This window comes from Miniopterus natalensis, chromosome 6 (assembly GCF_054644295.1).
Source record: "Miniopterus natalensis isolate mMinNat1 chromosome 6, mMinNat1.hap1, whole genome shotgun sequence".
NCBI classification, from domain to species: Eukaryota; Metazoa; Chordata; class Mammalia; order Chiroptera; family Miniopteridae; genus Miniopterus; species Miniopterus natalensis.
The window spans coordinates 86975645-87000976 of NC_142086.1; the positions used below are offsets into that span (position 1 = coordinate 86975645).

At 54.0% G+C, this 25332-nt stretch overlaps 1 protein-coding gene across 3 annotated transcripts; it reads right to left on the reverse strand.

Annotated features, from left to right (window-relative positions):
• Positions 1-4785: 4785 nt before the first annotated feature.
• Positions 4786-23450, reverse strand: TMPRSS3 (transmembrane serine protease 3). 3 transcript variants are annotated; one of them, XM_016221328.2, is made up of 13 exons: positions 23430-23450; positions 21927-22068; positions 17410-17520; positions 16457-16573; positions 15968-16091; positions 14683-14808; positions 13599-13642; positions 12866-13031; positions 12112-12281; positions 11186-11281; positions 8393-8535; positions 7578-7730; positions 4786-5064 (listed from the first exon to the last, which is right to left on the reverse strand). In XM_016221328.2, the coding sequence occupies exons 1-13, from the start codon at positions 23448-23450 to the stop codon at positions 5047-5049; spliced, it is 1431 nt and encodes a 476-aa protein (XP_016076814.2). In that variant the 3' UTR covers positions 4786-5046. The 3 variants fall into 3 exon arrangements, with proteins under 3 accessions (XP_016076814.2, XP_087674065.1, XP_016076821.1); XM_087817939.1 differs by having other exon boundaries at positions 21927-22071; XM_016221335.2 differs by lacking the exon at positions 23430-23450 and adding an exon at positions 9790-9792 and having other exon boundaries at positions 21927-22020.
• Between the last annotated feature and the right edge of the window lie 1882 nt (positions 23451-25332).

The following is a 25332-nucleotide window of genomic DNA, read 5'->3' on the forward strand; positions in this document are numbered from 1 at the left end:
GGCCCCAGGTGCCAGGGGAAATTGCGTTACTGCTACGCAATGGGAATGAGGAAGACGGTGCTTGTAGCCCAAGGGGGTCACGGGGGCCTCTGTGGGCGCTTTCGCACCCAGAGGTCCTGGTGGATGGAAACTGAGGTGACCCAATACATGCCAGGCCGCGTAAGGACCCAGGTCCTATAGAAGTCGGGATTTGGGTCACCTTCACCCTACCAGGCAAATAGCCACACCCAGCTGAAGTGACAGCAGATGACAGTCGGGCATAACATGGGCAGGGCACGATCGCCACCAACTTAGACCTCTTGACCAACAACCACAGCAGTTGCTGCAGCAGCTATGCTTTACATAAATGAAAGGAAATAGCAATAAACACGTAACTAATTTCTGGAAGATTTAGGCATTTCTAAGCCTTATAACAATAACAGAAACCATCTAAACGTATCTAACACACGGAGGTAGAGATCAAATTTGACTCTGCCAATAGAATATTTTAAACTTTGGGTATGAAAATGTTTTAACTGAAAAAGTTTATAGTACATATGAGAAACAAAGGTTTAAAAATTTCAAGTATAAAGAGCTCCAGCAACATGAATTTTAAAACCCTGGAAATCCAAGAGATAGAGGCAAAGAACACAAACATCAGATTCTTAGAGGGTAATCAGCGTGGTGCTTTGGGGATGCCCTAAAGAAAGAATCTTAAACACAGAAGCATCATTTTGCACCAAGATGTAATCAAAAGAAATCTTTTTCCTTTTTTTTTTATCTTCACCTGGGGATATTTTTTCCATTGCTTTCAGAGAGAGTAGAAGAGAGAAAGAGAGAGAGAAACATCGATATGAAAGAGACACATTAATTGGTTGCCTCCCACATGCCCCCCAAAAGGGGCCGGGGATGGAGCCTGCTACCAAGATACATTCCCTTGGCCGGAATCGAACCCGGGACCTTTCACTCTGCCGGCCGACGCTCTAACCACCGAGCCAAATCGGCCAGGGGAAAAGAAATCTTAGTAATTATTAAAAATTGTAGACAACCCAAATTCCTAGTAAGGGAAACCCAGTAACGAGCGTTGGTCTGGCGATGCGTGATGAAGTAAACACTCGGCAGCCGTCAGTAGCGTAGTTCAGTGGAGTTCGTAACAGCCCGGAGGATTTTCAGGCCACAGTGTTAAGTCAGAAAGAGCAGGATAAAAGCCTCCAAACAACAGGAAAGGGAGAAAGAAGCCACCCCAGTGGGTGGCGCTGAGGGGAGAAAGAATGTCCCACCGCTTTCCTTGGCCTGGGCTCCTGGTCATTGAAATGCTTCTCTAGTGAGCAACTGCTTTTGTCATTGAAAAATACTGTATTTTTCAAACTAAAATGTAATGACTTTGCTGTCCCCAGAAAGAAAGAAGGAGGTGAGTCCCCCCCATCCGTGAGTCAGGCGTCAGCCTCGGAGGGTGTTTGACCTTGGAGGGGTCGGCAGGGACCACGCCTCACTGACGTGCTTGCCCCACGGCCCGCTTCCTCGGACCTTCCCTGAAGTTAAACACGGGCACAGGCTTGGCGTGAGCTGCCCACTATCTCTTAGATTTCAGCAAGCCCACGGCCGAAGCCGCCCGTCCCCGCCCACGGAGGCCTTGTCCCACCCAGCGTGTCCCAGGCACCCATTCGGGGTACGCGGGCGAGGTGCAGGCTGCCCACGAAGGGAACAAGACAGCTCTGGGTCCGACCACGACGTGCCCCGTGTGACCCGCTCTCCTGCGCTCTCACGGGCTTCCTTCCGCTGGGCAGGAAGCCCGGTCCCGGGTGAGACTCATGCCCACACCCGCGGCGGGGGGGGCCTCTGACCCGCACCCGAGCCTGTGACGTTCTACTTCCAGGCCCTGCTTTAGAAAGGGGACGTCATGGTTCAAAGTGTTTCAATGGGGTGTTTAAACCCCTGCTTTGCAGCTCAATCTTCCCCGCTTTTCCAGATAAGGATTCCATGTTTTTCTAACAGTTGCATGGCCTTCAAGAAATCATTTTGCCTTTAAAAATTTCAAAAGCATTTGTCCTCACCAAACAACGACACTTCAGAATACACAAAATAGAGCCCGGCTGGAGTGGTGCAGTTGGTTGGGCATCGGTCCATGAACCAAGGGGTCACCAGTTTGATTCCTGGTCTGGACACAGGCCTGGGTTTCGGGCTCGATCCCCAGTAGGTGACATGCAGGAGCAGTCGATTGATGTTTCTCTCTTATCGATGTTTCTCTCTCTCTCCCTTCCCCCTTCCTCTGTCTCTAAAATCAATAAAAACATATTTTTTTTAAAATACACAAAACAGAGACTGATAGAGCTGAAAGGAGAAATAGTTAAGCCCACGATTGTAGTGGAGACATCTAGACACCCCTCTGCCCGGTCACTGATGAAACTTCTAGACAGACCATCAGCACAGATACAAAAGCTGTGAACGGCGCTCCAACCGCCAGAATCCAGCTGGTATTTACCGGGCATTTCACCCGACAATAACAGAACACACCTTTGTTTCTAAGTGCCCATGTGAATTCATCAACATAGACCATACCCTCAGCCATAAAACACCCTGCTGTGACACTGTACTCTAGTTTTGTGTAATCGTTAGGGAAAATGGGGCAACATTTATGCTCCCTCTCTCTGAATTGTTCCTTATGACTGCATGTGACCCCACAGCTATAAAAATTTCAATTGAAAAAAAGTATTGGTCCCATAAGAATGTTTCCAAAATCATAGTTCTTGTGACTACCTGCAACCAAACACAACCTTAAAAAATCATTTCACGGCGGTCGTTTTTCTCAACAACCGCCTGTGTGGTCGGCGATGCCTCGGGTCTTGGAGGAGCGGGAATGTGCCCGGGAGTGGTTAAACTGCACCTTCGGTCGGGGGAAGGTGACACCCACCCCACCCCCACTCACACAGGCCCCTCGGAGGAGCTACCGCCTGAGCCTGGGGGAAGCCGGGGGCTGCACTGTTCTCACAATTCCCAGCCACAGGCCTGGCTCTCACGTGGGCGGGATGGGGGAGTACCCTGAACTCTTGCCTTGGGGCCCCGATGCCTGCCTGGCAGGCTCGTCTACTTCCTGTGGCTGGCTGTGACACGGGTGGGCACTTCCAGGTATGGCCTGGCGGCGAGCCGCCCTCCGCAGGTCCCCCGTGTTCTTGCCCACGCGGAGCTCTGGCAAGCCAGGGGGGAGGTGGGGTGTAGCACCAAGATCCCAGGCCCAGGAGGCAGCCGCCCAGTCTTGGACACAATCTGGAACTTTCCCTGGGCCAGGACGACGCGGTGGGAGGGGCTGCCCTGCCCAGAGCCCCACCTGGTGGCCAGGCTGGGAAGTTTCTAGGCTGGTGGTTCGAGCTGCATGCCCCAGGCCCCGGTCCTTTCCCGGCAGCATGTGGCTCAATAAGCCCTTTCTTTCAGGAAAGGTTTTGGCCGTGAAAGTCTTTTGTTTCACAGGGGGTTTCCCCAGAAAATGAGCACGAAGTTTTAATGCCGGGCTGGGAACCACTCACATTATAGGACACCTGCGCGCGGTGCCCTGCCTGGAGGGGATGCCTCTGCGGACCGACCGCAGGAGGCAGCTTGTGGGGCAGGCGCCGCTCCCGGGGAGCGGAGGGGCCTAAGTGACCCAGGCTGGTGCGGAGGGGGCCGCAAACCCCACGCTTCCTGCACCCCTCCCGCTGCCCCCACTTCGCCAGGAAGATGAAGAGGCAGAAAAGGAGAGGTCGGAAAACGCTCTTAGAGAACGTGTTGTCTTAAGGGCCCATCTCCCCAACCCTGAAAATGTGACACCAATTCCTAGCGGGTGGATTTTAAAGACCATCACTATTTTCATTCTTCTGGAAAAAAAAATCCTCCACTTTGTGATTTCTCACCCCTCAGTGACACGACTTGGAGCATTTTCCTGCAAACCAGACTTGGAGTTACTTTTGGCCTCTTTTTTTTTTCTTTAAACAACAGTGTTTTTTAAAATGTTTTTATTGATTTTAGAGAGAGAGGAAGGGAGAGGAAGAGAGTGAGAGAAACATTGATGAGAAACATCCATCGGCTGCCTCCCGCACGCCCCCTGCTGGGGACCGAGCCCTCAGCCTGGGCACACGCCCTGACCAGGGATCAACTTGGCGACCTCTCGGTGCGCGGCCCGAGGCTCAGCCATGTGAGCCACACCGGCTGGGGGGCTTTTGGCCTCTTGAGGACACGTGACTGTCTACTCCGTCTGCCTGAGGACCCACTGTGGGGGTGAGGTGGCCCTGGCTCCTTCCACCACTTTATTTCTGCTTCTAAGTCTATCAATAGAATATGAGTCATTTCAATCGGCTGAGAAACCTGCTCTACCAGAAAAATGCAAGACCCCAATGTACGTCGTAGAAGAGATCGAAGGACTCGAGCCTCTGCAATCAGTCAAGCTTGTGATTTCAATTTACACGAGCGGTCAGTGCACATTCAGACAAGCTCCCACCGACGGCTGCATTAGGAGAGCACATGTGCCGTGGACGCAGGGGACAGTAACACATCAGGCACCAAGCGCTGCAGACTGGAATGGACATAAAGCTTACACTAACCATGTGGAAACCAAGTTCCCGCGTGCAGAAAGAGACCTTGGAGTAGAGAATGTGGGTGTCGTTCTGGTGCCTGGGGGTAAAAACGTGTGGGCCGTGACATCCACAGTGACAGTCCCCGCAGTTCTGGGCTGAGCTTCACCGAGTGACCTTCATCGCTTTGCATGTGAGACTCGCTTAGGTTGTCACTCGTGTTGAAGGACCGCTGTCGAGAAAACCTAAAGGACAAGTGGGAAAGGGCAGCACTTGGGAGACGTTCCTGTTTTTGAAGGTCAGAAAGGCACTTTCAAGGTCATTTAGCCCAGCGGCTGCTCAGAGGTGTCAGAAGCAGGCTGTTCTCGATGTAGAGATGCTCCTCCCTCCGGCTCTGCTGCTGGGGCAGGAAAGCCCAGCCCAGAAGGCATCTGCTCCTGCTCAAAGCTTCCAGCCAGAATCCGTGGAGGGACGGGGTGTCTCCATTGTGGCAGGAGCTCTGCGTGGTGGCTTGTCCCCTTTCTCTTCAAGTTTTCAAGTCCCTCTGGAAATAAAAACGTAGGTGTTACCTTTCATCCCTTCAATACGAGGCCAGAGGGGGCACCTGCATTTTACCCCAGCTGAAGCATCCTCTGCTCGAGATTAACGGGGACAGAGCCCGCCTCTGCCGGACAGGGCCACCAGCTCCGGGATCGGGCCAGTGTAACCCAGCTCTCCTCCCCGTGTGCAGCCTCTCCTTCTCCATCACCCACGAAAGACGCTTTCCGTAGTTTCCACACGAACTTCCCAGCTCTTAGCATCATGTCCCTGAGTCCTGGCCCGAGAGCGCCATTAGGTTTTAAGCCCCAGTGAGACAGAAAACCGCTGGGTGTAATGAAGATGACCCCGCAGGCAGTTCCATCAGCTAGGAAATGGGCAACTCCCCTCAAGATGTGGAGCTCTTGGAAGGCCCTTGCATCCAAGTTCCAAAGGAAAAACTAAAAATGCAGACCCCCTAGAAAGTCTCTCATGGGAAGGGAAGCCTCTCTGGCCTTCCCCGGGGATCCCTAAAGAGAGACTTGCAAAGGGCTGCGTCTCACACTGGCCTCCAGGAGCTGGAGGCAGCTGAGATGCTCTCTCGGGCAGCCAGGGAGCCATCCATCCATCAGACAGAACGGCTCCCCCAGTGTCACGGAGAGTAGAAACCTTTCTAATCCCAACGGGGAGCCACGTGGCCGTAAACTATGTTCTCAAAGTGCACCCCGAAGACCCTGAGCATCATGGTCACCAGGGCCCTCACCCCACCCCCCGATCACGCCCTCTGGAGAAGGGCCCTAGGGGCTTCAATGTCCACAAACAGCCAGGGAGAGTCCTGTGCACCCCCATGTTGGAGAGCTGCAAGGTCTGCTGTGCAGCGGGTGCTGGGGCTGGAGTTGTGCTCTGGGGCCTCAAGCAGGTCCCCTCACCTGTCATATGAGGATGGTCCTAGGACCTACCACACAGGATAATGCTGAGGGGAAATGGGCCGGGACCTCAGGCAGTGCCACTGTGAGCAGGCCCCACCCCAGCCCCCTGCACACCTGAAGACAGGGAGTCCGTCTCTCCCACTGACACCTGTTTTAACCTTGGTTTTCATGATCAGCAGCTTGGTCACATGGACTCTCCAGCCCCTGCGTGCTCTCCAGCCCCTTGTGGAGGGTGCTCCTCTGTGGCTTCGTGGGCGAATCCAGACCCTGCTCCTGCGTTCCTGCCCCCACCCACCACGTCCACACCGCTGTCTGCACCCCAGGCTCCCGCTCACGGGCCATCGAGGCCACTGCAGTGAAGGGGTTGCACTTTCATCCCTCTTCTCTGATGCCTTGTAAGAGGCTGGTGGGTTTTGAATGAATTTTGTGCTGCAGAGCTTAGCACTGGGCCAGTCTGCCGATTACCAACCAAATGAGCGCCAGCAGGTGCCTCCCGACGGGCCTGTCTTCAGCATTTGCTGCCCTGCCCCAGCCCTTAGCTGGGCACCGAGGCAGGAACTGTGGGCACCTGCAGAGGGCACAGCTCACAGCAGCAGGACTGGAGTTCACACTACACTGAGTCCCAGGCCAGGGCCTCAGCCTTGTACAAAAGGAACCACTACGTGTCTCCTCATTTAAAGCAAAAATTCCCAAGAAGTGGAACTTCACACCCAAGGTGGATGGAGTCTCAGTCCTTCTTGGCCTGTTGTTTCAAGTTAAAAGGAGCCTTTACAAAGGTCTTTGATCCCCAGGGACAGAGAGCAGATTCCTGGATGCCAGAGGCTGAGGGAGAGGAAGGGAGTGGCTGCTTAGTGGGGTTTTATTTCAGGACATGGACGTCGTGGAACTAGAGGCGGTGCTTGCACACCACTGTGAATGTGTAAATGCCGTGGGACAGTTCACTTTAAAATGATTAATCTTATGTTATGTAAATTTTGCCTCAATTTAAATTTTAAAAAAAAAGTCTTTGAAACTGGTCCCAAGAGTGATGTGTGATGTGGGGCTGAGAGTCTGAGATCAAGTCAGCAAACGTTTGCTGAGTGCCCACGAGGCGGAGGTGCCCTGCTCTCCAGGCTCCTGTGGGCCTGGCCTCACCACGTGCTTCAGGGGGCAGCTGTTACCACCCGGCCTCTGGCGTCAGCGGTGGCAGTGGCGCTCAGCTCCTCTCCCTGGGTGTCCCATTCTCCCTCCCCGCCATCTCCAGGGCTCCCCTCTCCCACCCTCGGTGGGCACTGGGGGCGCTCCTCCACCTGTCTCGCCCTGGCCTACCCTCTGCTCCACGCACACATGCCCACTCTACTCGTCCCCGCCCCCGAGAACTCCTCTCCGCCGCCTCTCTTCCTTTCCCCAGTTGGCGGAGGCACGGTCGCCCACGCGCGCCCACCCCACCAGGGCCACTCCCACACGGAGCCTAGCGGTGGGTGAGCCTGCTCACATCCGACACCTGAGAGCCACAGAGTCACTGCTGGCGAGTCAACAACCGATTGATCCCTCCCCGGCTCCCTACAGCAGGATGGCGGCGACAGAGGGGGGCTGGTGGGGACCAGGGGAGCCGGGCAGGCACAGCACCCACCTCCAACTGCTCGTGAATCCAGTCTAGGAAGGAGGTGATGCGGGTGTAGACCCCGGGCTTGTTCACATCTGCACAGCCGATGCCGAAGCTCGTTGCTCCCACCAGCTTCCACACCCTCCTCTCCTGACACACCAGGGGTCCCCCGCTGTCTCCCTAGACAGCAAGGAGAGAGAGTAAGGGGGACAGAACAGGTGCCATCACGGCTGTCCCTTGTCCTCGTGCAGGATTCCTTGGTCACCGAGTCACAAAATCCAGCCCAAGAGCAGTTCTGCATTCACCCTTCCAGAGCCGACCCAGCATTCCTGATAGTGGGTCCTCTATCCCCCGGGATAGTCCCCCAGCTGTCCCCCCGACAGATTCCACACACGGGGAACCCCTAGGGCAAGGCGGCTGCGTGCAGCCAAGGGGGAGCTCTCAGAGGGAGGGGCTGCCGGGCCAGGGGGCTTCAGCCGACCTCCAGACCCAGGTAGGCTTGGGGTCTCACCCGCTGTGGCTTTGGAGGCCCACGTTCACAGGCTCCCACCTGCCTTTGGATTCTTTTGTCCCCCTGCAAACTCTGAGGACAGGGGTCGGGAAGGGAGCACCCCCGAGACCCCTCCTTCCACCCAGGGCCCGGGCCGGGTGCGAGCGCTGGGCATGCACGGGTGGCCGGGAAAGGGTGCGATATCTTGAGCAAACTTCTCCACACCCTGTAAATTTGCTCTTCGATCGGTCACAGGGAAATGCTGGCAGTGACCTGTTCCATGGGCTGGGCCACCGTAACAGCCTCGCGTTGACCCCAGCCACGGCCCCTGGAGGTCACCTCAGGCCCCTACCTGGCAGCTGTCCACACCACCTTTCAGGTAGCCCGCGCAGACCATGGACGGGGAGATGATGCCACCGTACACGTCCCTGTGGTTGCAGACCTTGTTGGAGATTAAAGGCACAGCTGCGTGGTTGAGGACTGGGGAGGCGTCGCCTGTGTCAGAGGAAGGGGGGCGTGTCGTGAGGAATTCAAAGGGGCTGCACCCGGGGTGGGGACCAGGGCCAAGGGTACGCCACCAACACTTCAGTGGTGGGGACAGCCATGCCTGCGGGTGGATGGCAGGAGGGTGGGGGTGGGCCTACCATGAGCACCAGCCGGCCCTGGGGCTCTCTCCTTAATGATGGGCCATGCAGGCCCTGCTGCTTCAGGTCAGAGCCACCCACTTCCCTAACGGGACTGACACGGGGCAACTGTCACCACCACGGACCTGCCCAAGGTCAAGCACTTGATCCGCACCAGGCTGTTTTGTTCTCAGAGCAACCTGGGTCACAGAAGGGAAACTGAGGCTCATGAAGGTCACACACTGCTCTTGGAGGAACCTTGGGGTGGCTGAGAGGAAAATGCCCCCCAACAGGCATCCGTGTCCCAATCCCCAGAACCTATGACCATGTCACCTTCCACGGCTAAAGGGACTTTGCAGACTTGAGATGGGGACATGATCCTGGGCTACCCAGGTGGAGTCCAGATATAATCACAGGATCCTTGAAAGGGTCAGAGGAGACTATGTGATGATGGAAACAGAGGTCAGAGAGGAGCAAGATGGACCCTGGGCTGTGTTGCTGGCTCTGAAAATGGAAGAAGGGGCCACAAGCCAAGATATGTGGCCTCCAGAAGCCTCACAGCCTCCTGACACTCTGATTCCAGCCCACCAAGCCTGCTGTGGGACTTCCAATCCACAGCTGTGAAAACAATGCATTCATGCTGTTTTAAGCCACTGAGTTTGGGGTCACTTGTTGCAGCAGCAACAGGAAACTAATACAACTGCTGTGCATCAGCCTCAGCTCCACCCCAACAAGACCGACGCCCTCTAACTTAACCTGTTTGTAAACTGGATTATCTTTATGCTTCATAGGCTTAAAGCAGGGCTCACCCCAATTCTCATTCCTGTAGCACGTATCCGCAGGTGTGGGTCTGCTCTCTGCAAAACCCTCCTTTTAACTGTTCTATGAGTGTGAGTTACACAGTGTTTTCTGCACGGACTTCCCCGATCTGCTCACAGGTCCACCAGCCCTGCAGAGGGGACCACCTGGCCATGAGCTTGGGCTGAGATGGGCCCTGTCCCTACTCGGTACACAAGGATCCAGCAAAGACAATGAAACCTCCTCCTGGGACACTCCAAGTCCATGAATAACAGTATGAATGGGGACATGCGTGAGGAGCATGAACACAGAACCCCAGGCCTTCCACCAGCTGGTTGCGTGAGCCCAAGCAAGGCGCTCAGCACCCGTGTTCTTGTCCTCAAGATGGGCACGAACATAGAGACCCCCCTCGGGGGCTGCTCTGAGCCCAGGCAGCATCCAGAGCTCAGCTCAGCACCTGGTATGTGGTGAAACAAAGCTCAAAGCACTTGTGGGAGCACCTTCCGCTACGGGCAGGAAGGCGTAGCCAGCCGCAGGGGTGAGACCCTGAGCTGGGGGGACAGGCCTCTGGATCTGGGTGAGCCCCATGTGCCTTGGACTCACAGGAGGTGACAGACTCAGCTAATAAGTCTCAATAGGAAAATACTGAACCTCCTGTCTTGGATTGAATTGTGCCCCCTCTCCAAAAATGTCCACCTGCAGCCTTAGAACGTTTGCAGGTGTCATTAAGGTAAGAACCTCAAGGTGACATCGCCCTGGATCAGGGTGGGCCTTGCCTCCAAAGACTGCTGTTCCTATATGAGAAAGGAGAGGGGGACCTGAGACAGGGACACAGGGGGAAGGTCATGTGAAGACAGTGACGGGGACTGGAGTGATGCCCCTGCAATTCAAGGAACACCAAGGTGGCTGGAGCCACCAGGACCCAGAGAGAGGCCAGGGTCAGGTTCTCCCTCAGAGCCTCTGGGGGGAACCAGCCCTGCAACACCTTCATCTCAGACTTGTGGCCTCCAGACCATGAGAGAATCAGTGTCTGGGGTTTCAAGCCACCGGGTTTATAGTAATTTGTTACAACAGCCCCAGGAAATGAACAGTCCTACTAATAAGGAAAGCAATCGATGGAAACCCTGAGAACTGTGACCACGTTTGTGCCCCATACTGATGAACAGATGGCCCAGGTTTCATTCACAGGTATTTTTTTGTTATTGTTACTAATTATATTGTGATTATAGCAATGAGCTCCTGTTTGTTTGCTCTGATCTTTGTAGGATGAAATAACACGTCTACCAAAGTCACAAGAGACAGAAGCTCCTCTCCGGTTAGGAGTTTGTCTCCCGAATGCACCTCGGGAGGGGGGGTCTCTACGGGCGCCTCTGCCCTGAGTCCGCGGAGGGAGGAGGCGGGCAGGGAGGAGGCGGGGGAACCCCCCGGTGCGGTGGTGAGGGCTCTCCATGGGCGCGCCCACAGTGCCCTTCATAATTTACTTTTCTCCCCAGAAAGTCTGTGATTTCACCACCCAAGACAAATGAAATAGTGACTCACGACCCACAACTACTCGGCTGCCTGCGTGTTTGTGGGAGCAGTCAACTCGCACCCGCGGCGGGGACCTGTGGGCATCCCGCGGGAACACTGCGCTGGGCCGCGGGCGGGGAGGTGTGGGTGCGGTCATCAATCCCGGCCCTCTGTGTTCTGCTCCCTGGGCTCAGACTCGGTTTCAGACCACTGACCTCCTTCCTCGGTGGCCCCCCATCCTGATGTCCAGCACATCTTTCCATCAGGAAAGTGCTCTTCAGAGTTGGGCAGACAAATCGGTTGGATCATCTCTGTAACGAGGTAACAACACACACACTGTCTGAGAAACAGTCTCATGGGCGCGTTCCTCTCTGCAGGGCACCGGCGATCTCCCAAAGGTCACTGACAGCTACTAGCTCAGAGCAGGGACCCTCCCTCACCGGAACCCTAAGACTTCAAAACAGCCCTAGACCGTGGCAGCTTCTATGAGTCTAGACCACGGTCAGCATCTGTTCCAGAAAGAACCAAACGTAACTAGGTTAGTCTTCCCAGGCCAAGTGGTCTCCATTGCACCCACTCGACCGGGCCACAGTAGCGTAAAAGCAGCCATGGGCAGTGGTAAACAAATGCGTGTGGCTGTGTTCCAATAAAACTTTATTTACAAAACAGGCAAAGGGTCAATTTTGGCCCACTGGCCACGGTTGGCCCACTCCTGTCCAGACTGTGGGAGCCCTAAGGGGACCAGACAAACCAAATGGACCAAAGTAGAACCACAAAGGCTCTGAAATCAAATTATCCTCAGGACCACGGCCCACGGCCCACAAAGGTAGACCGAGACCTGCACAGTGAACCTGAGCCTGGTGAGCGCCTGCTAACAGTGAAGATGCGCGTAGGACCCTGCGTCTCCTAACACAATGGCCCGAATGTCCAGAATACGACTGGAAACTTCCCATCATGCCAAGCACCGGGGAAACCCGCTTTCACGAGAAGAGCATCGACCGATGCCAGCGCTGAACCGAGCCGGGTGTTGCAATTGCCCAACGAGTTCTCTAAGGCGTGTCCTAAACACGCTCCAACAAGCAACTACAGAGTCTCCTGAAACTAAAGGCAGCCACGGAACGGCCCTGGAATCCAGACGTACCGTCGAAGGTGAGCGGGCCCGCCAGCTTCATGAGGGCGATGTCATTGCCCAGCCTCTTCGGCTTGTACTTGCTGTGGTAGATGATTTTTTCCACCAGGTGGGAGGGGGCCGGGCTGTCAGGCAGGGAAATGAGCCCCACCTGGATGGTCCATGACTTGGGGAGGTACAGGCTGCAAGGAGGAGACTGAGAGGTAAAGCGGGAAAAGCCCAGGTGACCCCAGATCCAGCACCAGGGAGATGGTGAATGTGTCACGGCCCTGCTGGCCTGTGTCCGCACCTACCTGAGCCCCCACGCCCTGCAGTGGCCCACCCCACACGTTCCCTCCAGTGGCCTGGCCTCCCTCCTGCACCTCTGAGGGAGGTAAAACTGACAGGGAGTAAAAACAACCGAGGGTTTTCTATGGTTTTCTCCTGTGCTAACCTCCCTTGAGGGAGACTGCTCTGGGAGACTCTGTCCCCACCCAGCCTGCCCTCTCTCTCACCCTCTGGGCCACGAGAGAGAAGAGTCTGAGGCCTTTACCTTGGTGGGTTTCCCCTGCATGAGCGCTTACTATCTTTTCTGTAAGGACCAAGGGTCTGAGATCCACGAAGTTGACCTTGGTGGGTCCCCGGTGAGGAGGGAGGGTCCCTCCAGTGGATATTACTTGCAATCGTCTGGTCTGTTTGCCTGCTTTCTGGCCTGCTGCTGACCACCCAAACGGCCCTGTCCCAACGCGGCCGGACCGGCCCACACCCAGGGGTCGGGAGCACTCACTCATAAACACAATGGGCAGCGGTGACGATCCACATCGGGGTGATGACGGAGCCTCCGCACAGGTGGTAGCCCTGGAACTGGAGGCTGGCCTGCCAGGGCCACTGCGCGGGCGAGGACATGTTTCCACCCACGATTCGCGAGCTGTAGCCCATCCTCAGGCCACAGGCTGCCGGGGAGAACAGGGTTGGGGGCCCGTCCCACAGACCTCTCCTCCCCCTGACATCCCGCCGCCCTCACAGAGCTCACAGCCCGGGAAGAGTGCTGGGGGGGGAGCAGGGGTGAGGGGTGGGGGCAGGTCGCCCGAGATGCGGGACGAGTGGAGTGTGGCGGGGCAGAGTCCATCACAGCCAAGAGCCCCATGCTGGCAGCATCCCCCCCAGCTGCACCTGCCTCCGGCATGCTGACCACACACCAGGAGCTCGGGGGACCCCCACGGCCCCTCCTCACTAACACAGGTGCTCCGTGCACCTGCCTGGCTCTCCAGACCCAACCCCGGCAGCACCCCCGTGCCCCTGCCAGGATTAAGGAACAGCCCCTGGGGGGTCTGGGGCACTTTCCCTCGAGGGGGCAGAGGGAAGAGAAAGGCAGGTTGCTGGAGCCACTACAGCGAGGTGGAGCCCACAGACGCCCACCTGGCACCTGGGAGGAAGGGGCTCCGCGGAGGAGGCGCGGGGGCAAGAGTCCCCGAGCGCGCGCTTGCTTCCCCTCCGCCCGGTGCTTCTGGAAGTCTTACCTGTGCACTTCAAGGTGACCGCACGACCCGAGGCACAGCCCTCCCTAAAGTGGAAAAAGTGGGGCCTTAGTGGTAAACACCCAAGGCCTGTGAAATGAACATTTTTTTTAACTTAATCTCGGGGTAGAAGAAAAATAAAAATAAACCCTACTCCCTGCTCTTGAATACAGATTACAGGTTAGCCTGTGCAGCAGACTTCAGGTAAAAACGCCGGCTGGGGCGCAGCGCCGTGTGCGGACACGGAGTGCCCACTGGATGGATGGCAGGCTCTCCCGGCTCGAATCCTTGCGACCTGGGACACACACCTGGGAGAGGACCCCTCCCGGAGCGGAGACGTGACCGACCCGGAATCACACATTCCCCCTGCGTGGCTGGGAGCTGGGCACCTGATTTTGTCATAATCCACCCGGACTCCTTTGTAACTTTCCTGCCGTCAGAGCCCCAGTCCCATCATGAGATCAGCTGTCCCTACGACTGCATGTGTGTCCCAGGGTTGGCTGTCGTTACAGGATGGACAGGATGACAAATTTGTTTCCCAGAGCAGAGGACACGCTCCTCTCGGGGTGTGGCCAAGGCACCAGGAAGAGCGTCTGGACGGTGGGTTCGGAACCCCTGACGGCATCTCCACTGGCGATACGACCAGGCAGGGGACCCTCTCAGCTTCAGGTACCTGACTGTCACTTAAGGACACCTCATTTTACCTTCCTCATGGGTTGTCAGGGGACACATGAAATGTAAATGGTACCCGTTAAAGGGCTTTGTGAGCAAAGACGGACACGTTTCTTTCTTAATTCTTTCTAATTTTTTTCCTCCCTCCTTCTGTCCCTCCACACGGGCCCGGCGACGTGAGCCACAGTGCTGCATCTCTGATGTGCGCGTCACTGGTCCTCCCCCCTCCCTCCACCCTGTCCCTGTCGGCCACACGTGCTGGGTTGGGGTTAGGTCCTTGCAACCGCTGTGCCCACCCAGCCTCACCCGGAGAAAACACTCTCATGCGTCTTGTGCCCTGGGGGACAGCGCAGCCTTAGGAACGCAGCAATGACGTGACGACACAGCGCAGACGGCAGCCCTGCCTGGCACTTACCTCAGATACACTGACTGGTGCAGGGCAGTCACCTTGTCGTCCGGCAAGAGGTGATTGATGGAGACAAAGTCCTCTTGGAACTGCTCCTCAAGCAGGTCCACTCGGAGGGTGTTCGAACTGACGTAGCTGCGAGAACATTGGAAACACAGATGCAGCAAGAAATTTATTCCGTGTTCCCAATTGATTTGTGCGCAAGTCACAGTATTACAGGTATCCTACTGGGGGACGTCACCATGTCCCCACAAACTGTCAGTGTGCCCAAGTCACAGCATCACAGGTATCCCACTGGGGAACATATGGTATCCCCCAAACTATCAGTGTGGTCAAGTCACATCACAGGTATCCTACTGAGGGATGTCACCATGTCCCCTCAAATCATCAGTGTGCTCAAGTCACAGCACTGCAGGTATCCTACAGAGGGACACGTCACTGTATTCCCCCAAACTGTCAATATGCCCGTCACAGCATCATAGGTATCCTCCTGGGGGATGCCACTGTGTCCCCCAAACCATCAATGGCTTCTTCTTGCCAGTGCACCAAGGCACTCTAAGCCTGGCGGAGTCTGGAATGGTGGACGGTCAGCCCCACCCTGCAGCTCCATCCACGAGCACAGGCTCCGGGCGCCTGGTGGGAGGATCACTTCCCGATGCAGCTGGGGGGCCCCCTGACATTCAGCTGCACTGACCTCTGCTGGCCTCTGCAAGCCTCGGAGGGAACAGAATATAGAACTGGGCGGGTGTTTTCAGGTGGGCACCACAGTCGGGATGCTGAGCACCCCAAGAACAACAGGTCAGGGATAATAATTTCCCAGTCTGCCTGGAGTGGGCATGGTCCCCGCTGGAGAGATGAACACACAGGAGGAAGAGATCGGGGGACACCAGGAGCAAGCAAATGGCGAAAGCGTCAGGGAGCAGGTCTCCGGGGAACACTGGGAAAGAAGGTCCAACTTTGAAAAGAGCTGCGGGAGGGGAGATGGGTAATGATGCCCACTTCCCCTTCTTTGTGGCGTGAGCAAAACACGAAGCACCCGGCCTGCCTCACTCGCCAACACACCCGCTACGTGGAACAAAGCTCAGTGAAGCCTGAGCTGTGCAGAAACGTAAGCAAGGTCGCGGCACCGACCCGCAGCTTCCCAGGCGCTGCGCCGCAGCTTCGTGAGGATGCCTGGCATCGTGGGGCTGCCACGCGGGCGCAGCGCCCTGTGAGCGCCCGATGGCGCGGTGGCTGTCTCGCCGTGGTCGCTACGAATGTTTTACCCACAGCCTGGAAGTGCCCGTTAAGTTACCTTGGAAAGCCCAGCTGGGCGCAGGCGACGTTGGCGTGGTGGCCCTTCCAGTCGTCGGAGCACACAGTCCTCCAGGCGGCGTCTGTGAACACCTGCAGCACGCCATTCTGACCGCTCACGCGGACTGGCCGGGGCAGACAGCGGCCGTTGGTGGCCTGCAGAGCCCTGAGGCCACAAAGCCTTCTCTGCAGCAGCCCGGGCCTTCCTCCGCTCAGTCTCAGCTGCCCCTCTCCCAGAGGCCCCCCTTGCAGGGACCTCCGACTGCCAGGACCCCCTGAGCTCTCCTGCTCGTGGTCTCCCCAACAATTTAAGCTTCATGGAATGCCCCTCCCTTAACACCCAGCCCAGGATCTCCTGGGTGCCAGCTGGATCGCAGTTGAGGACCTAGCTAGACTCTGGCATGGACTTGGACCCATGTCACAGCTGAGAAAGGCGAGGGCCGGCTGGTGCCGACTTCCCCGTGTCTGCAGTGAAGAGGCAGGGCCTTACCGCATCGGTACTCATCCTCCCCGGCTTTGCAGTCCGAGACGCCGTCACATCGAGCCGTCAGTTCGATGCACTTAAAAGACGACCGGCACCTGTACTTTCCGGAGCAGTCGAAGTGGACTGGGGACAGGAGAAGGCGGGAACGTCAACAGGGGCTCCCTCAGTGCGCAGCACTAACGACCATCCGCCTGCCCACGGCCTCCAGCTCACCCGTCAGTAAGGCACCTGTGTCACAGCCCAGCTTCTGTTCCAAATTCCAGGGGGTGGGGCTGCTGCGCCCCGCTTTGTCTCACTAAGTGGCCTTGAGCCACCACTGGAGGCGAATTTAGGCCCTGGAGGGCTCAGGGCCAAGAGAGACTGTGCACAGACCGACCGACCGGCAGAGCCAGTTAAGGGGGGGGGGGCTGAGTGAGGCCCCCACCCCCCACCTGTCTGCCTCCCGCTGTCGCTGACTCTGGGCAGTTAGTGAAAGGACTGCGGACCACACCACAGTGGACAATCACCCTGACCTGTATTCCAGGTATTTGAAAGAGAGAATGGGAAAGTGTTCCCTATTAGAGACCATCCAAAGGACTCGCTTTCTCAAAAGCCACTTGCCTGGCCTTTTAAAAATAGCAGGCGTGCTTGGCCTGGCCTGAATGGCCTCCTTGTCTTCTCCACCCAGCCCTGCACCCCTCCTGCCCGCGGATTCTATTTCATCGGCTGCCTGTGGACACTTCTAACCGGGCAGGTTCTGTGGTGACAAAGCCCCGAGCATGGCCAGCAGCCCCTGCTGGGCCTCAGGCTGGCTTTACATTCACGCAGGCAAATCAGACTCAAAGCCAGCGAAGCCGAAGGATGTTTGCCTCCAGTAATTAAGGCTGGGTGGTGGCGCTGCGCTGGGGTGGGGGAGCTCATGGAAGTTTAAGTGCCCAGATAGGTAGCTGAGAGCCTGCTAAATAACAGCTCATACTCACCGCCCAGACCAATGGCCAGCGCGAGGATCAGTGCAATGATCCCAATGACGATGATGGGAAAGAACTTCAGTGGCAGCAGCGACAGGATCTGTGCGGCCACTGCATCCGCATCTGCAAACCAGAAGGGAGGGCGGGCCAAAAGCCAGAGCAACAAATTTGAGTAAGAGAAAACTTAAAATTTAGCTATTCGTTTTCCCTCCAATGCAGAGAATGTTCCAGCCTTAATTTAGAGAAAGGGCCACCCACCAGGGGCACATTCTCTAGAAGTCTAGCCCCACACTCTCCGACTCTGACCCAGTTCTGTTCATCCTGGGTCAAGGGATGGTGTTATGGGTTGAATGGTGCGTCCTCAAAAAGATATGTTGTGGTTCTACCCCCTAGGGCTTCAGAATGTCATCTTATTTGGAAACAGAGTCTACAGAGGTGATGAAGTTCAATTGAGAGATCAGTGTGGGCCCTAATTGGTCTGGTGTCCTTACAAAAAGGAGAAATTCGAACACAGAGGCAGACATACAGGCATACATGCAGACACACACACACACACACACACACACACGATGATATGGGAGAAAGCACATGAAAGTAAAGGCAGAAATTGGGGTGATTCATCTACAAGCCAAGGGACACCAAAGATCGCCAGCAAAACACCAGAAACCAGGAAGAGGCAGGAAGGATTCCCCCGCAGGTTTCAGGGAGCAGGGCCCTGCCAAGGTCTGCTTTCAGACTTCTGGCCTCCAGAAAGGTAATGCAATATTTCTGTTGTTTTCAGCTACCTAGTTTGTGTCACTTTGTTCCGGTGGCCCTAGGAAACCAAAACGGAGGGAAAGTAGGACACCAACTTTCAAAGACATTTTCCCACAGAGGAGGGTGATATGTAAATCCAAACAGGGTACTTTCAGGAGAGGGGGAGCTGGGACCTCTGAGAGGGTGACCAAATGGTGCAGCAGACCCTTCTTCATGGGTCTCGTGCACCAAAGCACTGACGGCCTTGGTTCCAGAACGTGAACTTTCTGAGGATGCTGGCAGAGCAAACAGCCTCAGAAGAGGTAGTGTCTCTCTAGAGCAAGGGGCAGGTTTATTTACTGTCCAGCGTAATAAATATAATGTCTCGCTTTGAGGCAGTTTGTGCAGGTCTGCTTATATAGTCCATTATAAAGATTCAGGTTCCCTTAGCTGTGGGTTCCTCAGCTGGAAATGCAGACCCACTGTGTGTGCAACCCACTGGGCTGCTCCACGTCACCTCCATGGGACTTGGTGGGCAAGAGCAACAACTCAAACAGGATGCAGGTGCCGCCTGGGCTGTGGGTAACAAAGTCCTTTGCGTCTGACCCGTGAGTCTCTGCCAGCATCCATGGAACTGTGGCAGTCTGACTTGTTAGCTTGCTCCAGACCCTTCCCAGTTCTTGCCTAAAGTACCAGGCAGATTGGGTGGAAAGGAGATGCGAAGAGCAGTAAGATATCTAGAAGTACAGGCCTCTCTGTACAACCAGGAAAATCTCCATCCGCCCCCTTTACCGTCCGAAGAACAGGAAGGCCATTTCATGCAAATTATCTCATCAATCCCGAAAATACAACCACGCTCAAGTTGTTGTCCCTTAAATTAGGAAGATTGGAATGGAGGAAGGAAAGAAAGCCTTCTAGGGGCCATGCCATTGCGCAGGACAGAGACTGCCCCTGCCTCTTTCCTCCTGGCCTTGGAGATGTTGAGCCAAGAGGTCTCCCATGGAGGAGCCAAGACCTCTCCCTACCTGTCTTTGGAAACACACAACTTCACCTTCTGGCAATAGTGTGATTATAAAATGCCAGTATCATTCAGGGCAACCTTAAAAAGAAGAAAATTTAAATACAAACATGGGAGGGAGAAGTGGAAGGGGAGGGAAAGGAGGAAAGAGTAAACAAAAGAAAAGGGTAAGAAGCCCAGGGAAATAAGGAAACACTCGCCACATGCCGTCCTCAGGGACCATGAGGGACAGAGTGAAAGGAGGCGAGGCGGGGAGAGAGCAGCGGTGTGTTCACATTTGCATTCTCAGCACCTAGAATAGCACCTGGCGCCTGGCAGTTCTTGATAAATATTAGTAAATGCAATGGATGGATAGATGGATGACTGACTGACATAAGGAAGGCTGTTTATCTCAGGGTTAGAGACCAATTCCTTCCAAGGCAACCGGGGCTGGGTCTTGAGCTAACAGAGCAGAAGCCTCTTGTCCACTCTCCCCCGCACCCCACAAGCCTGCACCAAGTTAACGAGTCTCCCCCACTGAGATGCCTTCTCCCCATTTACATTAAAAATCGGCAGGAACCTCAAGAATGACTTCATAGTGTTTCAGTTCTTTATCTAAGAGTTAATTTAGGAAGCGAATCCAGGTTGTAGAGTCACAGGTTGTTCAACTAGAACCTTTGTGTCAGTTCACCTTGACCGTCACTGCTCCACCATAGTGCCCTGGGGGCACTACCACGGCCCCACCCACCCCTTGTTCTGTCTCTGAGGAAGGGCTTAAACCAAAGAGCAAGATGCACTCATAAAAATTATAAACAAGCAGAAAAACACTTTCAACTCTCTGGAGATGTAAAAAACACAAATTAGAGATAACTACATATCAACTTCCCAATATATTATTTATTATTATTATTATTACCACCATCATCATCACTACAGTCCAAAGTGAAAGGAAACAGCCCTCCACTTAATAGTCAATTTGCATTATGTAAACCTTTTCACAGTCAAATCTGAAATACGTACTAAAAGTTTAAAAATGAATGGAAATTTTGACCTAGTAAATCCCCTTCCAGGAATTTATCCTAAGATATCATCATAGATATACACAAATGTCTACCTACAAGCACACTTAGAGGAGCGACATTTATAATACTGATGCGTGGGAAACACCCTAAATGACCAACAGAAAAAACTGATGGAATAACAAAAGGTATAGAGACAATTAAATGAGAGAGAAATGGCAAATTTTTTCTGTAAAGGACCAGGTAGTAAGTATTTTAAACTTTATGGGCCATATGGTCTCTGTTGCAACCACTCAACTCTAGCATAGCATGAAAGTAGCCATAGACAATATGTGAATAAATGGATGTGTTCCAATAAAACTTTATTTATAAAACAGACAGTGGGCCAGATTTGGCCCATGGGCCATAGTTTGCCAAACCCTGAAGAATGTTTATTTAATGCTGTGGAAAAATAAACATGACATTGTTTAGTTCAAAGGAAAAGCTTCAAAATGATACAAAGAGACTATGTCACTTCCAAGGGGACATACAGATACGTTGATAGGAAATTGGCTAATAGAGTCATCCCTGAGCAATGGTAAAATTGTGGACAATTTTAAAAAATCTTTTTGACTGACTGTATTTTCCAAATTCCTATCATGAACAATACATCACTTTGTTGAAAAAGAAAATTTTTAAATAGCTTTTGTTCCTTCCCACTGCTAGGAATGAATCATGAAGAAATCATCAAAAATCAGCAAAAAGAGGTATGTATAAAATGCTACCCATGTTCCTATTATTTATATTATAAAAATATTAGAAATGTATGTCGAATGATGATAAAATGGCTATGTAAGTTACACATATACTTGATGGGATGTTGTGATGTTATTTAAAAAGGTATTTATAAAAACCAAACAGCAGGAGGGAAACGCCCGTCCCCGAGGGAAGGCCTAGTCACGGGCAATGACAGGACAAGAATAAATGCGGATATAAAAACCAGGAAACTGGGGGGGCAGGTGGGGGGTACTTCTAAAATGTACATTTATGTTAATTTTGGAGAAGTATTTTTAAATTGTGTATCTTTTCTTTTACTTGAAATCTCTCCTCCCATCTCCCATCCTCTCCACTCCCCCTCCCTCGATATCAATTGTGGTCTCAAAGGAATCATTAGGGTGCCCCCTACTCATGCTTTCTGGAACCTCGGCCAGAGCCCCCAGGTGTCCCCCTTCCCGGCCCCAGAGGCCAAAATTCCTGACCGCATGCAGGACCTGCGAGCACAGCTCACTGTGGTACCCTTTCCAGAAAGATCCTGGCTGGAGAGGCACTCCTATGGAGTCCACCGTTTCTCCAAATATTTGTAACCTGTTTACGAAACCAACTTTCCTCCCTTTGCTGCCAGGAGCAACTCTGTCACCTGCTGTTGGATTTTAATCCAAGCATCTAATACTTTCAGGGATGTCCAGCTGGTTGTAAGTTTTCCGGAGGGGCTGGTGAGCGCCCCTCAGACCTTCCCGGAGGGCTCAGAGTCTGGCCAGGACCTGGCCCCGAACTCCCAGGGGCCGTTGCAGCCATTTCGGAAAATCTCCGGCAGAGAACACAAACACCGCGTCCAGGGAGGGAGCAGGGGCTGAACAAACACACCCCTGACGCCCCTTCTCTCCCCTATTCTGTAAACCGAGGGATCGCCTGTGTTCAAGGGGGAATATTTCCCCAGAGGGACACTCAGCCCTCAACCACATTTGTCATCTAGATGGGAGGGCCCGGGGGGTACAGAAATCACACCTGGTTCCACCTACCTGGTGTAACAGGACTTATTTTCAGGTCATCGAGGCCAAAAAGGGATCTGAAGGAGAAGGGGCCTTCGGCCGCGGGCGGGTCGTTCTCGCCCATGGTGACTATTTCAGGGCCTCTGAGGTTCGGCTCCACCTCCACCTCCACCTCCTTCGCCAGGAAGAACAGAAAGCGTTTGCTTCCCTACTTGTAGTTTTAGCATCAAACGCATCTTTGTTGTGTTAAATCTTTGAAATCTGACCATTCACATTAAGCAAATTCAGTACCGATGGATCGAAACTATTTGGTGAGAACGCATTCCCCTCCCACCCCCAGCTACAGCAGATAACAACGAAACTTCTAGAGCTAGTGAAAAACAATGAACTTAATTCTGCTCAAATAACGACTTTCCCAATGTTTGCTCGACCGATCTTAAAATCAACCAAACACACATCTTCAGAGAGACGCCCTTTTGCCGTTTAGCGGTCCCCGTACCACAGCTTCACAGAAGATAAATTTCCTTTCAAAGCACCTTCCTTCTCTTTTTGGTCTTTGCCGTTTGTCTCACATAAACTCGACCCTCCGGCTGCACGTGGGACACCCATACCATAAACACCAGAAGTTCCGATACTCACATAATATCCGCTCCCCTCCCGTGTCAACGGCACCAGGGAGGGGACACTCGCCCACAGTATCTGTAGCTTTCCTGGCCCGCACAGCTGTGACCTAATTACGGATGAAAGTATCCAGGCCTTTGGGGTGCCCGGTCCCGCCCCACACTCAGAGCAAAGGGAGGAGTGGCTGGCGACGCTGGCGGCAGGGGAGCTGCACTGGGCTCTCTCGTCCAGAATTCCCCCTATCACAGGGCCCCAGAGGCCAGGGCCTTTGGAAGTCATTCCCAGTGAGTCTCCGAGGGGCGGAGGGAGCGAGGGAATGACCAAGTGGCCCTCGAGGGGTGGAGAGAGCAAGGGAATGACCAAGTGGCCCAGCCACAGGGCAGCTCGAGGTCCCTGGGAGCAGGCCTGCCCCTCCGGGCGCCTGCCTCACCGAGCTGTGGGGTCCCAACAGGCAGAGCACCAGGCAGGGGGCACTTGCTAATTTCCTTTTTGTTTGCAGCTGTAACATCTGACATGCAGAAGGGAACCATGAAGCCATTTAAAACAAACTTCCTCTTCCTGTGGTCACAGGAAAACCTAAGCGCAAGTGGTGCGCTAGAAACGTTAATTCCATTCCCATCGCAAGAGTAGCCTTGAAGCGCATCTCAGAACCCAGTAAATCCACAGGCAGCGTTTTCGGGTTTGGTTCTTGCTGGTTCCGGCTGGTGAACTATCGGCACACAGCAAATTACACAGCTGAACTTTACAACAAGAGTAAGAACAAACGAGAAAATGCTTCCTGGGACCTGGGACCCAGGTGAGGAAGGCCCTCCCCAAACAGGCCACAGCCGGGCAGGTCCTACAGCGTCGAAATGCCCAGCGAGGGGTCACCAGTTAGCAGCGCCTTCTCTCCCCACCACCCACTCTACTCACCATTTCTGGAGCCGCCATCATTCAAAACACAGAGAATTTCCTTTTTCATTATAAAAGTGAGCGAGATGGTGAGCAGGCTGCCAACGGTGTAGCCTAATCGGGAAATATTTCCACCAAGTCACTCAGCCTTGTCGACTCAATCATCACAGCAAATGGCACGATCTCGGGCGACCGTGTAACCCAACCTGCGTGAGGCTATCAGGTAGCCATCGGCAGCATGACCGCGGGGACCAGGCAGGGGAAAATGTGGCTGCCCTTTAATTAGTAAGTAAGGTAAGCAAACCTTTGCCGAAACGTCACGTAGGAGAGTCCTTGGAGCACAGGCACTCCTTTTATGTAAGAGGACAGGCGGGCCTGCCCAGTGCTGAGCAAGCACTCCAAGAGGACAGGGAAAGCACTTGGGTGGGGGCTTCTGGGCCGTACACACGCCCCTCCCCCATGTGACTGAGCCCACGGGTAGACTCACAGCTGCTCGGAGGACAAAAGGCAGGGAAGCTGACGAGTCTGCAGCCAGCACTCTCCAGAGACACTGCCACTCCGTTCCTAGGGGCCTCCATGTCCCGAGGGTTCCTGCACACAATGAGGGTTAACATGTCTTATCAGGAGAGAAATGGCCCTGCTGCTCTGGGCCAGGGGACTGAGAGCCCTTTGGGGTTGGTGGATATGGAACGTGCACTCATTTATTCAGCAAATATTCATGGGCCATCTGCCACGAGCCAGGCGTCGAGACTCAGAGCCGGTGACACAGGGATCAAAGCACTCACCTGTGGTCTCAGGTGGTGACAAAGGCTAGGAAGGGACTAGGCTGGGAGAGGCTGAGTGAGGGGTGGGCAGGGGAGGGGAGGAGGAGAAGTGGTGTTCCAGGCAAGATGCAGGGACGGGACACAGTGGGTCTCATGAGCTGAGAAGGGAGGTTGTTGAAAGCACAGGCCCATCAACCCCAAAGCCCCAGGGAAGATGAGCTGGGGGTGTTTGAGGAACTAGGGGAGAGCCTACCTGCCTGGAGAGGCTGGTGGGCAGAGTGTGGGGGCGCCCAGGCCATTGGGAGGAAGGACTCTGGTTTGATTTCCACGTGGTAAAAAACAAGGAGGGGCTGAGCAGGGCCAAGTCGGGATCTGCACATGTGCACTGAGTGCAGGGCAGGTGGCTGGGGGACGCAGGGGAGCTAGCAGAGGCCGCTGAAAACCTCTGCCCCCGCAGCTGGGACTTGACGGAGGTGCTAGTGGTGCAGTGAAGATGGGCTGGATTTGGGATTGTTTTGAAGGTGGAGTTGGCAGGATTTGCCTATGGCAACAACAGCCGAAGAGACATATTGAGCCAAAGAAGAGAAAAGGAAATAGAAGGAAAAGAAAGGAAAAAAGAAAGAAACTTTAAAAGAAAAGACTATGTACTGGTAAGAAATAAATAAAACTATCATTATTCATAGACAAAATATTTTTTGACATAGACTCTCTTAAAAATTCTAGCCCAGCTGGTGTGACTCACTGGTTGAGCATCAGCCTGTGAACCAGGAGATCAAGGTTTGATTCCCGGTCAGGGCACATGCCCAGGTTGTGGGCTCGATTCCCAGTAGGGGGCGTTCAGGAGGCAGTTGATCAATGATTCCCTCTCATCATTAATGTTTCTCTCTCTCCGAAATTAATAAAACATATGTTTTTTAAAAATTTCTAAAGATGAATGATTAGAACTGGTAAGTAAGTCAAGCAAGTCTTTTGGATATGTTTCAATATAAAATAATGTAAAATCAATAGTAGTTTGAGTCACCAGCAACAAAGAATACAAACAGGAAATTTTAAAGGGATATAATTTACAGTGGCATCAAAAATGGCCCAACACCTAAGAATAGTCTAATAAATACTGCAAGACCTATACACAAAAATTTAAGTAATAGAATTGAAAGAAA